Raw genomic sequence first — 15,486 nt, forward strand, 5'->3', positions numbered from 1 at the left:
TCCGGAGCCTGTGCTCCGCACCAGGAGAGGCCACAACAGTGAGAGGTCCGTGTACCGCAAAAAAAAAAAAAAAAAAAAAAAGAGATGAAAAGTAGACCAACTATTTAAATGTATTCTTCTGACCTGAAAGGAATAGTGATACTTTTTGGTTAAAACAATGCTTAGGTAACCTAAATGATAGATGCCAACCTAAGTTATATAATCATTGGGACATGTCTTTAAGCAAAAGGAGATTTTATGATGTTACACTGATTGTAAAGTATGGGAATAGAAAAGAGATCATTCAAGTATTTTGTACAGAGTGGAGCTGGAACATTGGTCACGGACTAATGAGTCTCAGTGAAAGTTTATGAGTCAGGTAAGTAGATGCCATGTGGATATCCAGGGTAAGGTCAGAGGAATGAAGGAACGTGGAGGCAGGTATTTATTTTAAAAATATAACAAGTCAAGTTCTGGAGAGGGAAATTTGGGTTAACTTCATAGCACAGAGTATTAAGAGTGGAAGAGAGCAGTCTTTGTTTTCCTAATAGTTTGAGCTGGTTGGTTCATTCGTGTACACTGAAATTCAGTTCCTGTCACTCGCAGCTTTAGTTTCTTTGGTTATTCCCTGTTTCCCTACATATGCAATTTCACTTTCTATGGATCATTCCCATCAGCATAAAAACATACTGTCACCCATCTTAAAAACCTTCTCTGTTCGTTTTTGCTTTCTTCTTTCTCTTTTCGCCTGTATTACAAAACTCAAAAAAAGTTATTTATACTTACTGTCTCCATTTACTCACTCAACATTCTCTTGAACTATCTTGAGTCAAGGTTTTGACCCTACTATTCTACTGAATAGGTAGTAATAAGTTATTGATTTATTTATTATAAATTATTACTTTTATCACTTCCTGGACAATGCAAAGCTGTCAGTCTTACTGCACTGTTGCTTCTTTAAAGGTGAGCTGTTTTTCCCTCCTCTGTATGCTTTTAAGTTTTTCTCTATGTTTCAGGCTATCATTAGTTTTTCTGTGGTTGGTTTAGGCATGGTTTTCTTTTTATTTATATTTATTGTGCTTGGAGTTTGTAGAGCTTCTGGAATAATTGAACTTATATCTGTTGTCAACTTTATACTATCGAAGACATTAGTGGAACAGTTGGTGAAATTTCAGTAATTACTCTAATTTAGATAATAATTTGGATCAATGATAATTTCCTGATTTGATAGTTGTAGTATATTTATATAGGGGAGTGTCTTTGGATATATGAAATACACATTGGAGTACTTAAGGGCAAAAGATATGATGATTGCAGTTTATTCTCAGATGTTTTAGGAAAAAAATGTATGAGGATATTTTGAGGATTCTTTGTGCTAATTTGTAACTTTTCTGTAATTTGAATTTATTTCAAACTGAACAGTAATATATTTCCCACCCAGCCACACCCATTTGTTTACATGTTGTCTATGGCTGCTGTCACACAAAATGGCATGATTGAGTAGTTGTCATAGAGACTGTATGACCTGCAAAGCCTAAAATAAAAATTGTTTATCGTCTGGCCCATTGTAGAGGAAGTTCGTGGACCCCTGCCCTAGAGTGTAGTGACTTTTTTCTTCTCTCAACGTCATACTAATTAATAAGTTCTTTTGTTTGAGAACAATGTGTTGCCTTTCTTTCACATACTCCCCAAATAAGCCAGCAATTAAAGTTTACCAGTAGGTGAGGAGAACCCAAAAACTAAAGAGTAACATATTACAAGTATATAATGTAACCACACTGAAGGGGTGAGGATGAGACGAACTAATATAAGTAATTTTGGAAAACAAAATCGAGTACTTTGGACACTGTAAGGCTGAAGACGGAACTGTATAGAAATATAACCTTGTTAGTAAGTGTGTTTCTCACAGAGATATGGGTTAGCAGTTATGAAACTACTTTATTTTATTTATTTATTTTTTATTACTTTTGGCCGCATGGCGTGGCTAGTGGGATCTTAGTTCCCTGAGCAGGGATCAAACCTGGGCCCTCAGCAGTGAAAGCGCAGAGTCCTAACCACGGGACCGCCAGGGAATTCCCCCCCCTTTTTTTTTGGAAACTACTTTATGTATATATTAGAATTGAACAGGTAAGTAAATATATTTTAGATGATGAGAGCTGGGTGTCTTATTGATGGAGAAAGAAATTACAAATAAGGAAAGGGCAAGGCTAAAATGAACCTATGATGTAGGATTGAAATCAGAGGTATTGGGACTTCCCTGGTGGTCCAGTGGGTAAGAATCTGAGTTCCCAGTGCAGTGGGCCTGGGCTTGGTCCCTGGTCAGGGAACTAGATCCCACATGCATGCCGCAACTGAGTCTGCATGCTGCAACTAAGAAGCCCGCATGCTGCAACTAAGAATTCCTTATGCCGCAGCTAAAAGTCTGCATGCCTCAACTAAGAAGCCCACTTGCTGCAACTAAGAAGCCTGCATGCCGCAACTAAGGATCCCGCATGCCACAAGGAAGATCCCGTGTGCCACAACTAAGACCCTGTACAGCCAAAATAAATAAATAAATATTTTAAAAAAGAAATCAGAGGTATTAATATAAACTCACAGTTTTCAGTATCTCTGTACAGATAGATACAGAAATACAGATGTGTGTACTGTGGATTAGTGTGAATACATATAGTTCCTGTTACCCGTCATGATTCTATGGGTTGACTAGGTGGTTTTTCTGCCCTGGGGTGCCTGGGGCGCTGGGATGGCAGCATTCATCTGGGGGCTTGACAGGGCTGGAATGTCCAAGATGGCTCAGTGTATGTTGTCTGTCAGCTGGGAGTTCAGCTGGGCCTGTCCATCAGTGCTGACTTTACATGGTCTCTCTACTGGTGGCTTTGGCTTCTCATGGCATGGATGGCTGGGTTTCAAGAGTGAGTATCTCAAGAAGGAGCATTCCAAGAGACCCAGGTAGAGACTGCAAAGCTTCTTATGACCTATTTTCAGAAATTACGCAATGTCACTTCCACCTCATTTTATAGGTCAAAAAGCAGGTCACAGAGCCGGGTTCAAGGGGAGGGGATTACACAAGGGCATGAACACCAGCAGGAGTGGTTTATTGAGGGGAAGGGGGGCATCTGGAGACTAGATACCATACTGATTAATTCATATATTATTTTTTGCTCTTATGTGTTTGGTTCACTCATTTGGATTGTTAATTCTTTGAGGACACGTATACTACCTTATATTTTTGTATTCTCCTCAGTGTCTTATACATTGCTTGACACATAGTAATTGTCCAGTAAATTTGTTGTTGACTAAGGATTCCAGGGATGCTAAGAGTTTAGGTTGGCAAGAACTAGAAGAGAAGATGAACTCGCTCATTAGTTGGACTAGGATTTTGGTCTGGGCCCAGGAGTGAATTCTTTTCAGAACGAGGTAGATTTCCCACATGGAGTTAAGAGTTGGGCAAGGAGGCTGCATCCGTGTGCTCATAGGGATGCTTTAGAGCCCTTTTCTTTTCATAGATTCTTGGCTTATAAAAATGGGCTATTTTCTGGTTCTGACAAACCTAGGGGCAGGACAGGAATAAAGATGCAGATGTAGAGAAAGGACTTGAGGACACAAGGAGGGGGAAGGATAAGCTGGGACGAAGTGAGAGAGAGGCATGGACTTATATACACTACCAAATGTAAAATAGATAGCTAGTGGGAAGCAGCCGCATAGCACAGGGAGATCAGCTCCGTGCTTTGTGACCACCTAGAGGGGTGGGATAGGGAGGGTGGGAGGGGAGACGCAAGAGGGAGGGGATATGGGGATATATGTATATGTATAGCTGATTCACTTTGTTATAAAGCAGAAACTAACAGAACACTGTAAAACAATTATACTCCTAATAAAGATGTTAAAAAAAAGGAAAAAAATATAATAAAATATCTTGTGAATTAAAATAAATAAATACATAAAATTAAAAAAAAGAAGCAGAGGAAGGCACAGTTTAGGAAATCTAGGTTTTAGATCTGTTTCCACTTAACATCCATTTTTATTTGTTAATTCTTTTATTTATCTTTATTTATCTTCCCAACTGCTGTTTATAAAACCTGCACTATGTGTCAGAGACTGGACTGAGTAAACATTGGAGACATAGCAGTGAGTAAGGGATTATGATAAAACTTGTCCTATGTTCTGTTTTTAATCACTCTAATTATATTTTCAAGTACAAGGATGCTGTGCTCCATTTTACAAATGTATATTTATGTTTTGACTTCAAAATAACACATCCCATAATTGTTGGACTCTATCATTATGGTAATCAGAAGACCCCACAACTGACTGATAAGATAACCAAGAGATTTAGGATTAAGCCTTTATCAAACTCTTTGAAATTTATAATTCATAAAAAATAATTGTTTAGGAAGTGCAAGACATCTCACAATCTTTGAATTTCCTGAAGTATCACAATGTATATCCTTTACAATATATAGGAAGCTTGGAAAGTAAAGTATGTTCACTTTTATCCCCAGCCTTTTATCTTTTACTCAGGAATAAAACCCTCCATAAAATAAACCCCACAGTAAGTGCTGTGTCTACCACCATGTTTCATTAGACTGTGCAATAAGGTAAGCATCAAAATGTTGGAAAATAAACAAAGCTGACTTTTATTTCTGTTATCCTTCAATATGGATAAAATAAACATGTTTTCTGTGGAAAGAAAAATAAAGCATTCTTTGTCAGAGTCAATGAGACAATCCTCACCTAAAAATATCTTGGATTTTTCTTTGAGCTTCAGTCTCTGAATGCACTAGGTAGTCAATAAGATTAATTTCATGAATTGTTCAAGCATAATGAGAAGCCAATATATTTGAAACCAGTTGTTAACTGGTAGCAAAGTTAAGCAACATTTAGCCTAATTAATTAACCAAGCAAACTATCCAGTTTTTCCCACATAGCTGTCTTCTCTTAAATATTTGTAACACGTCGCATCTTTTAAAAAAATACACAGCTATGTACCATGAATTATAAATTAAATACTTTGCCTATGCTCTGTTTAACAGGACTGCCTTTATTCTGGTTTTATCCTTATAAAATATGTAATATTTTTATGTACTGATTGTACTCCTCTATAGCCAATTGATTACTCAACAAATATATTCTAATGTCAGACACTGTTTGCAGAAACCTTATAGTGAAAACCATGTAGTTTAAATGGATGTTAACCTGATGTCTATATTTGAAAAAACTAATTTTCCACCATTACTGATTGCATATCAGTTCAGCCTTGAAATTATCTTCCTTTAATGATCTTCGTACTTAAAAGGCAGATTTAGTATCATTTCAGCTTTTCCCACTTTGGTGATGCGTTCTTCAGTTAAGCAATTTCCTCATTGCATTTGCTACAAGGAACCAAGGATGCAAGTCTGCATTCCCCTGTACATGAAATGAGGGAAAACCATGCTGCGATAGTCACCTCAGCCATCACGCATTCAGTTTAAACATACAGTAATACACTCATACTACAGGAAGGCTTGCTGTGTTTGTTTGCAAGCTAGTATGCCGTACGTACAAGTCTGTGGTTTTATTGACGTATCCCTTTCCATTCCTGTGGTTTTTAATTGAAACCCCCACTGCTTTGCTCAGCTTCAGGAATGCAGAATATCGGAGTTTTACATTTACTTTCCAACTCAGACAAGAGGAACACAGAGGCTCCATTCTGTGTAGCAAACTCCTAACATTTTAGTGTTTCCTTTGGTCTTTAATGAAACAATGAGCCTTTGCATATAAATTGGGAATTAGTGGCTGAATGAAATCTGAATTTAGGAGAAATTTCTGTTTCAACTTCTCAACATATACAATTGTTATTACCTGTAGAATTGGGACTGGATCTGTGTCCTCAACAGACTTTTAGAAACCTTTCCTATTTGTAACACTCTCTAGTAAATGCTGAGAGTCAAACATGAAGGAAACAATTTTTTCTCTTAACATGAGTTGCTAACGCTGTGACAATTATTACCTGGCCTCAAGGAGCCATGTTACTTAAAACCATGTAATTTAAAGAGATATTAACCTGATGTCTATATTTGAAAAAAACTAATATTTTACTAGATTGCAGTGGAATTGGTGCTTATATTTCTCTCTTTTCCCTCTGTCTCCTATGATCATGTTGTAGTAACACAGAGCTGAATATTCAGTTGGTATTGAATCTTATAACACATGACTGAGTGGTTCTTAAGGATTAACCTCGGTCATTCTTTTCTTTCCTTCTTCCTCTCCTCTGCTCATCTGTAGATCCTAGTTTGACCAAGTTTTAAACCATTGTATAAGGAGAATCTTTTTTTTTCAAACATTTTTATATAAATATAAAAATTCTGAATATATAGAGCTATTTTTTTTCAGTACCTGCGAGGTAGCAAAAGTATCACCTTCCTCCTGTATTTCCTCTGTCCAGGGCCCAAAGTCACCTTCGTATGGTCTGCAAAGAGGACAGAGTCAAGAACTGTTAAGTTTGCATTGCAGTTTCACCAAGGATAGAAAGTAGACCATGAGACTGCCAAGGAAATCCAGCATTTTTCCCGATTTTCCTGGCCAGAAGTTAAGGTGAGTAAAGAAAATTATATTGTTACCCAATTTCCTACAAAGCCTAATTTAAATTTTTATATAATATACATTATATGTTGATTTTCTGGAATATGTTGAAAAGTCACTTGTTTTCACAGATGAAAATAACAAGATAGGGTTTGTAAGTACTAAAATTTTTCTATTTTTATGAAAGAAATGGAAATGAAGAACTTTATTTTTTAATTATGGTGATTGATTAATAACAATAGGTTGAGATTCATAGTGTAACATAGATAAATCCCACCAATCCAATTAGTAAAATGAAGTATTTCTTTTCGACAAAGCATTAAAGATTTTAGGAAGTTTGTTTAAAATGCTTTGAAGGTATCATTCATTTAGCATAGCATTGTATTCATTATAGTAAGATATAAATGCTTAATAGAACTGCCCTCCCATTGTGTATGGTTGATAATACATTGTAAGGCAGAGTCCTTCACTTAATCATGTACTAATGCAAGATTTGCATAATGAGAATTGGTGAGATTTGAGGTGACTACAGTGAATCTCTAGTTCTACTTCCACCCCATCTCTCTTTTTTTTAAAGTGATTAAGCAATATATGTATATCTGCAGAGATATTGACAAAATGAAGAATATCTAATGCCAGTGAAGCAATAGTAATAATACTAAAAAGTGGTGTAAGTAATGAAAAATAAATATCTAAAGCAAAACATTACTGGGTTTCTAACAGATCTTTAAGATTTTTCTCCATTTTGATAACTTTTAGTTAGATAGTTTAAAAATCTATAGACATGGGAAGATTTCAGATTGATAAGTGATCTGCTCATCTGAAGAACAATATCATAGGTGAGATAACACAGGCTTGAAATTCTCATGGGCCAGTGTTCATAATCTGACCCTCTTACTTGGGCATTTGATTTAATCATTCTGAGATGAATTACCACAAAAGAATATAAATTTTGCAGAATTTTTGTAAGTATTACAAATAATTGAGGTCTTAAGCCAGCCTTTTAAAAGATATTTTTCCAACGTGCATATCCTATTGTTGTATGGTACTTTTCTTAGTGTGTGCATTTTTATTGATCACTGATCATTGATAATATAGGTCTTATGTTAAATTGATTTGGTATAAATTCTTAAGTTTTAAATTAAGCTATTATATACTAACAAGGCTATATTTATAAACTTCATTAAGATAGTGGTTATATTTTCTTATCAAATCAAACAAAAATACTACTTAATAGCAACTTAATAACTTGAACGATGATCTCATCATATTCCATAAACATTGCTTTCTCTTTAGCTACTGTTATTAAACATGATGGTCTGCATTATATAGTATTTGTATTACTTTGTAAGGGGAGAGATAATGATAAAGACCATTATCACGATTACCACTGGAAAGGCTGATCTAAAAAAAAGAAAAAAATAGGGAAAAAATATTCCCATTACTGAGAATGTAAAAGGGATATAACAAAATTATAATAAGAGACACTAATGAATAATTTGATACCAGCATAGTTTTAAATTTAGGAAATAAATGAATTCTTTGAAAACCATCACTTGATGCCAAAACTGACAAAAAAATAAATTGAAAAACGTCTCAAGAATTGAATATGAAATTAAAGACTTTCCCAGGGGAGACGCAAGAGGGAGGGGATATGGGGATATATGTATATGTATAGCTGATTCACTTTGTTATAAAGCAGAAACTAACACACCATTGTAAAGCAATTATACTCTAATAAAGATGTTAAAAAAGAATAAAGTAAAAAAAAAATAAAAGTAAAAAAATAAAAATATAGCAAAGCAAAAGAAGACAGTAAAGGCACCCATGATCTTATTACAACAGAAAAAATAAGTGGGCTATTTTCATATAGCATTCATTAGTGGGAAGGTAATTTCCTTTACATTACTGGATCTGGCTTCCATTGGCCCAGGGTTTTGTTGGGGCTGAACCTCTAGGCTAGTGTTGCTTTCAGCTGTGTGGGACTAGAGAAAGCAAGAATACACACACGCACACACACACCACATACATGTATACATACACACATCATGTGCAGTAGGGCAGAGTTTAAAATTTTGCAACTTAAATATGTTAGTTTACAGGAATTTTTAGATCCCAATAACTTGGAGATAAAATTATGCAGTGGAAATTTACAACTGAGTGAAAATGTACTTTAGCATTATTTGTAGGGAAAAAAATAGGAGGCTTGAAAACATTTTATGTTGCCGAGAGCTTTCAGAGGGAATATGTACCCTCTTACTTTAACCTGTGATATATAAGGGGGAGTGGTGCTGAAATGGGTACACAGCAATGTTTGTGCTCCTTAGGACAGTTTTTCAAACCTTAGGTTGAATTCATTCTTGAAATGATTTATTTATTTTTAAAGTTGTAAAATTCAGTCTTTTTAGAACTAAAAAAGATCTGGGACTTACTCTTATTTCTGTCTAAGCACCTTTCCGATCCCAAATTAGTTTTAAGTGTTTCCTTTCTGAGAAAATAATAGAAATGATGAATTTGTATGCCAGATATATTTTTTATGTTGACTAATTTAATAAACTAATACATGTTCTCTTTTTTGTGCATAGGCTTCATTCCAGCGCTCCAATAGTCATGACAAAGTAAGGAGAATAGTTGCAGAGGAGGGTCGTACAGCAAGAAACCTAATAGCTTGGAGTGTTCCACTAGAAAGCAAAGATGATGATGGTATGTATTAAAAAAAAGTTTCATTTTTGTTGTAAATTAGAAGAATATATTTAGTCTTGAACAGTAGATAGACTGAAGACTGTGTATAATTAGAAGTCTTGGGCAAATTAGTATGTATTAAACAAGAAATAATTTTTAATTGATTTTTTATCTTACCTAATACACAAATGAAAATGATATTGTTAGTTTCACTGTTTCACATAGGAATGAAATTGGGTGTGTTATTATGACTGGCAGATTAGTTTTTTTTAAAGTCATAGGAGATTTAGATTTTTTCTATCCTCAAGTCCATTCTTTATGTCTGCGTCTGTCTTTATTTCCTGTCCTGCCCCTAGGTACTTCAGAACCATTTTTCTTTTTTTTTTTTTTTAGATTCTATATATATGTGTTAGCATATGGTATTTGTTTTTCTCTTTCTGACTTACTTCACGCTGTATGAAAGACTCTAGGTCCATCCACCTCACTCATTGTCAGTCTTATTAGGTATTTTTAGAGAGCAGTTCTTTTGGATCACAAAAGCTATTAAATAGAGGTAGAAATTAAATTTTTCTTTTTAAATTTAGCTCCTTACTAGCTAAAATTGTCATATGGAGCTTACTATTACTTCATTTCTTTTATAGAAAATATATATCAACATTATTTAGTACAAAAGTGGCAAGAAACCTAGAAATATCTCACGGTTGCTCTATGTTATAAATACTGTTTTATGAAATTTTTCATGGGTTATTCAGAACACAAAGTAATCTGAAGGTGTTATTATTAAAATTGCTTCTACTCAAAAAACATAAAAGGAAAGAAAATATAATAATGAATCCTATTTCTGTATATATCCTGATATTGCATATAAGTACATAAAAAATGGGCCAGTACTATTTTAAAGCTTCATTTATGCTTATTGCAAAGTAATGGAAATAAGAGCACAAAGAATTAGAACGTTCTGAATATCTATAATAATGATGACAAAGGAAGAATGTTAATTTCATAATTTTTAAGAAGGATTATTTTATATTGTGAAAACCTTGCCACTTACAGAAAAATCTTTATTTTGCTTTTTAAAAAATCTCAACTCGTTCTTGTTTTATGGCTGTAATCTATACTCAGATGTTTCTGAGGATGATAATTCAATTTTTAAAAGTTTTCTTCTGTTCTTTGTTTTATTCCTGTCTCCTCTGGTACTTGTTCTAAGCTGATTATTCTCCTGGATATTCTAAAAAGCCTCTGATACATTGTTCTCTATGATGAAAGGATGAATAAAAGGCTGTGTAGGGGGTGGAGAGTTCTCTACCTCCACCCCTGGTAGAACAGTGAGGGACGCCCTGTGGTGTGCAGATAAATTGATAGTAGGTGTTGTGGTTCACTTCATTTGTACTGCTTCAGGGGTCTTGGCCCAAAATTATTTTGCAAAAAGGAAAATGAATCTGTTGTACATTACAGAATTTTACTCCTGTTTTGGAATAGCTCTCAAGAATAGAGTGATTATAAAACAGTAGTTAGTGTCTTTCTTATAAAAAAGAGCAAGTGAGAAAGCTGTATCTGCTGCAGAAATACAAAGAACTGAAAATGTCCCTTTTCAAAGTGAAACTATATATTTCATAAATCAGATAAATTAAAACAGAAAATACTGAATTTTTATATGGTAAAAAATGTATTCTTAATTTTATTGTCAAAATAAAATTTGAATTCAAAGAATTATTTTCAAAGGAGCTATATATAAATTGAAGAGTATCACTAACCTGACTTTGTTTTTAAATTATCTGACTTCTTTAAGAAGTTGATTTCTTCCTATTCTGAGAAAGCCATTCAATAAAACAGTCTCTGGGACCTTGGAAATTTGGTTTTTATGACATCTGTAGTTCATGTTGGCCATGTATAGATTGTTCTGTTCTGTGGTCTCTGGAAGGAGATTATGTGTTAGTATGCCTGGATAATTTGCATAGTTCAGTTTTATATTATCTATTTGTTGATCTATATATTTGTCTATTTTTGCCTTGAAGGAAAATCTAAATGTCAAAGTGGTGGAAAATCAAAGAGGACAATTCAAGGCACTCATAAAACGACAAAACAGGTACAGCATATACAACTGTTTACTTTTTTGTGTTTAATTTCAATTATAAAATCTAATTTTTCAGGATTTGAATATTGCATATTTTATCTTCATATAAAAATTTAATGTAACATCCTTTATTTAACAAATATGTATGTAGTATTATGTGCCAAACTTGTACTAAATACTTTACAGATATTAATTTGTTTCTTATAACAACCCTTTGATGTAGGCATTAGTCTTCATTTACAAATGAGAAAACTGAGGTAGAGAGAGGTTATGTAACTTACTAGTAAGTGACACAGCCAGGATTTGAACCCATGCCATCAATTTCTACAGTTTATGCTCTTAACTCCTCTGCTGCACATTCCATATTTGTGATTCTTCTATGATTTGCTTTCTAGGTATAATGATGTCTTTTGGATGTAGGATAATAAAGATGTATTGAATCTAAAATTTTTCAGATTGTTCTACTAAAATTTTAGAGAACACAAGCCTACCTTATTTTTAAAAGTGTTTTGGCATATTTATAGTTAGCTTTGTAATCTGTAGTTATTTTCTCTGAACTTTTCATATATTATATTTTAGTTTGATGTTATTAAATATACCAATATGTATTATGTAAACCAAAAACTACACATAAGGAAAACATGGACTTCTAATCAAGGTGGCATTGTGAGTTCATAAAATATTCCCTAGTCCTCAAATACAAGAGACATCAATGATAAAATATTTTTTAAAAATTAAAGAGGCAAAGGATTTTCAAAATAAAAATCTCTGTGGATCAGAAATAAAACAAACACATATATTCACAGATAAGTGGAGTTGGGGACACACACTTACTGGACAAGTCCTATATAAGGGAAGCTGAAACACCCTGATTGTGGTGGGAAATCAGATCCAGGCCCATGGCATAAAACTTTAGGCTTGTGCAGTGTTCTGCACTAGGAGACAAAGAACACTACAATCTGCCTGGGGTTGTGGCCTGTGATAATTGACATCTGAAGCAATAAAAGAGAGTGGCCCTCTGGTTCATGACTGGGTCTGCTATATTCTTGAAGGGTGAGAGCTTTAAGTCCCCAATAAAAGACCTCTGGAAGGGGACCATGGTGGGCCAGATGATGGTAACCATAAAACTAGTACACATGTAGTTAGGGTGAGCAAAGTGAAAAACTAAAATAAAAGAAACTTAAATGCAAAATAAGTTTGCAAAACAAAATATCAAGGCACATGAGGAAAATAATATCGTAAGATATAAACTACACATTCCACAAATGAGAGAATTTACTCCTGAGGTACTGAAAAATGGTCATTTTTCTAAAGAGGACTTCCAAATAAACAAGTTTAAATTCCTCAAAGGAAGGATTAAATATAATGCAAAAAGGAAAATTCTGAAATAAAAGATGGATATTAATTTTGAACATTTATAGATAAAAGTGAACATCTTAGAAATGAAAATGTTGTCCGTGAAATTTTAATTTTTTATTCTTACCTGCAATTAGTAAGAATAAATGATATACTGGACAGAGAGATTAGTTAAAGAGAGAATTTGTGAGTTGGAAGACACTAACTACTTAAGAGGATTTAGAACGTAGCTCAGAACTAAAGAGATGGAAAATTGGAAAGAGAATTTGATTGAGAAATTCTAACGTATGCCTTCTAGGACTTTTGAAATAGAGAATAAATAGTGGGCATGCAATATTTGGAAAAATAATGTTTAAAATTTTCCTTACTTTGAGTTCTCAAGAGATTCAGAGCAGAACTGTAGAGCTGAGCAGGATAAATAAAAATAGATTTATACCTAGATATATTCTAGAGAACCTGCAAAATGTTAAGGATAAAACTCTTAAAATACCAGGAAGTAAACAAAAGCACAGAGAAATAACAATAATCTTGTAATGAACGAAAGAACAGTGGACCAATCTACAAAGTTATAAGGCAAAATAACTTTTAACCCAGAAGAAGTCTGTGCCCATTCAAATGATCATTCAAGTGCAAGAGTGAAATAAAGCCATTTTTAGATGTACAAAGGCTAAGGGTTTGCCACCTACAGACTCTTAATGAAGGGACTATTAAAGACATACTTCAGCAAGAAGAAAAGGTAACTTGGAGGAGGGAGCTTGATAAAAAGATAGCTGTAAAATATTTTAGTAAAGCTCATTAACTATTGATGGTTTTCAAAGACACTCACACAATTAAATTTAGAAAGGTGGAGCTATAATCTTAAACAGTGTTAACACAGAAGACTGTAGGGAGTTTGGAGGGGAGTTAATGTGATAAAATCCTTGTTTTATTTAGGAAGAAGTCTTTGTTTAAGGCTAGCTACTAAAGGAGTAAAACAAGCGGGCACGATTTCCAAATAAACAGAGGAAAAGAGAAAGTGAATAAACCAAAGCTTTTCAACTAAATAGAAGGAAAGAGAAAGAAAAAAAGAAGAAAAAATCATAGTAAGTGAAAAACGTGAAAGATAATGGTAGATACTAAGTATAAATATTTCAGCAAACATAATATCAATACATGTAAACTGATTAAATTCAGTTCTTAAAAGTCAGATGATTGAATTAAACCTCTCATTTTAAATTGAGCTGTATACTGCTTATAAGACATATTTAAAACTTCAAGGAAGGGTTTAAAACAAAGAAAGAGAAAAAAAATCCAGGCAAAATACTTGATATTCTAGATGTGCTCTAAAGCTAGAATAGCAATATTCATATTAAACCAGATGGACTTCAACATGAAAAGCATTGATTACAGAAAGATAGAAATTATATAATGGTGAAAAGAATAATCATTCAAAAAGTATAAAAGCACAAAACTTTTAGGTACCTAACAGCATAGGCTTGAAATATTTAATGCCCAAACTAACAGAATTACAAGGAGAAAAGTGTATTCATGATCATAGTGGCAAATATTCATATCCCTTACTCAGAAACTGATCAAGCAGGAATAAATAGCAAGAATATAGAATTAAGATAGATTTATGATTGCTCTCATACAAATACATATACATATATGTATGTATGTATATGTGTGTATTTATTGGCACTCAAATAGTGTACACAAAGCATATGCAAAAATTGATCACATCCTAGGTTATAAAGAAGTCTCAGTAAATAGAAGTCAGACAAGAATATAGAAGTCAGACACAACATGTTCTCTGACTGTAATGCAGTTAAATTACAAATAAAATATAAGGATATATTCATGTAATATAAAAAAAAATTGTTGATGGGCTAAAGACCAAATGAGAAAACAAAAAAATTAAGATTATCTGGAAGGATATTTTTATGACCTTGAATTAGAAGAGGCTTTCCTAGACAAGACAAAAAGCATAACTGATGGATGTGTTATATCAAATTTATATACTAAAAAACTCACTTAAACAAAGTTAAAGGTGAGATTGACTGGGAGAAGATACCATACATCAAAGACTTCATAAAGAGCTAAAATTCATCAGAAAAAGGACAAATAACCCAATAAAAAATGGGGGAAACCTGAATAGCCTGTAAACCTGTGAAAAGATGCTCAGTTTCAGTAGTAATCAGGGAAATGCCTCTGGATTACTTGTGAAATCCTACAACTTTGCCCTCTAGAAGTAGGTTTACCATCAGCAAAATTTTCTTTGTTCCTCTCTTCCTTGCACATTCCTTTTACCTTCTTGTTTTAGGTAAATTCCAACTCACGTGTGGGGATACTGCTTCCTCCACAGTCGTTTTAAGTAGTAGTTGTTTTTTTCCCCCACAGCACTCCTACCTGTGATCCTAGAGGTGGGTTAGGTTTCCTGCTTGCTCCTCACTGGCATTTCAGGCAGTTCTCCCTCCCATCTCCTAAAACTCCTCAGATTTGAAGGACATGCCATCAGACTATACCACCTGCTCCCTCTTCTTGTTGCAGCACTTACAGATTTCCAGGTCACTTCTCCTTATGCCTTGAAGATATAATTTTCAGGCTCACTGCATGCTCTACACCATTACTGCTGTCCTCTCAATTTCTTGCATTTCTTTCCTCCAGTAGTTTTGTTTTCTACTCATTCTGATGGTCAGACTCTTGCCTTGTTCTCACTAACAACTACTCTCCCTCCAGGATCTCAATCTCAGCCATCCCGTCTTCTACCTGTCATCTCTCCTCCTGTCTTATTCTCTGTGATCATGTGACTCTAACAATTCTTCAACCCCATGCAATCTATAATTTACTGATCC

General features: G+C 34.0%; 1 protein-coding gene across 18 annotated transcripts in view; it reads left to right on the forward strand.

Moving 5' to 3' along the window:
* The window catches only part of SCAPER (S-phase cyclin A associated protein in the ER), a 491,770-nt gene that overhangs the window by 45,086 nt on the left and 431,198 nt on the right, over nucleotides 1-15,486 (forward strand). For all 18 annotated transcript variants that reach the window (XM_055088136.1, XM_028495131.2, XM_024128925.3 and 15 more), the window contains exons 3-4: nucleotides 9,126-9,243; nucleotides 11,238-11,308. In XM_055088136.1, the coding sequence (XP_054944111.1) occupies nucleotides 9,126-9,243; nucleotides 11,238-11,308 (189 nt within the window). The remainder of the gene's footprint in view (nucleotides 1-9,125; nucleotides 9,244-11,237; nucleotides 11,309-15,486) is intronic.

Source organism: Physeter macrocephalus, chromosome 11 (assembly GCF_002837175.3).
Source record: "Physeter macrocephalus isolate SW-GA chromosome 11, ASM283717v5, whole genome shotgun sequence".
Taxonomy (NCBI): Eukaryota; Metazoa; Chordata; class Mammalia; order Artiodactyla; family Physeteridae; genus Physeter; species Physeter macrocephalus.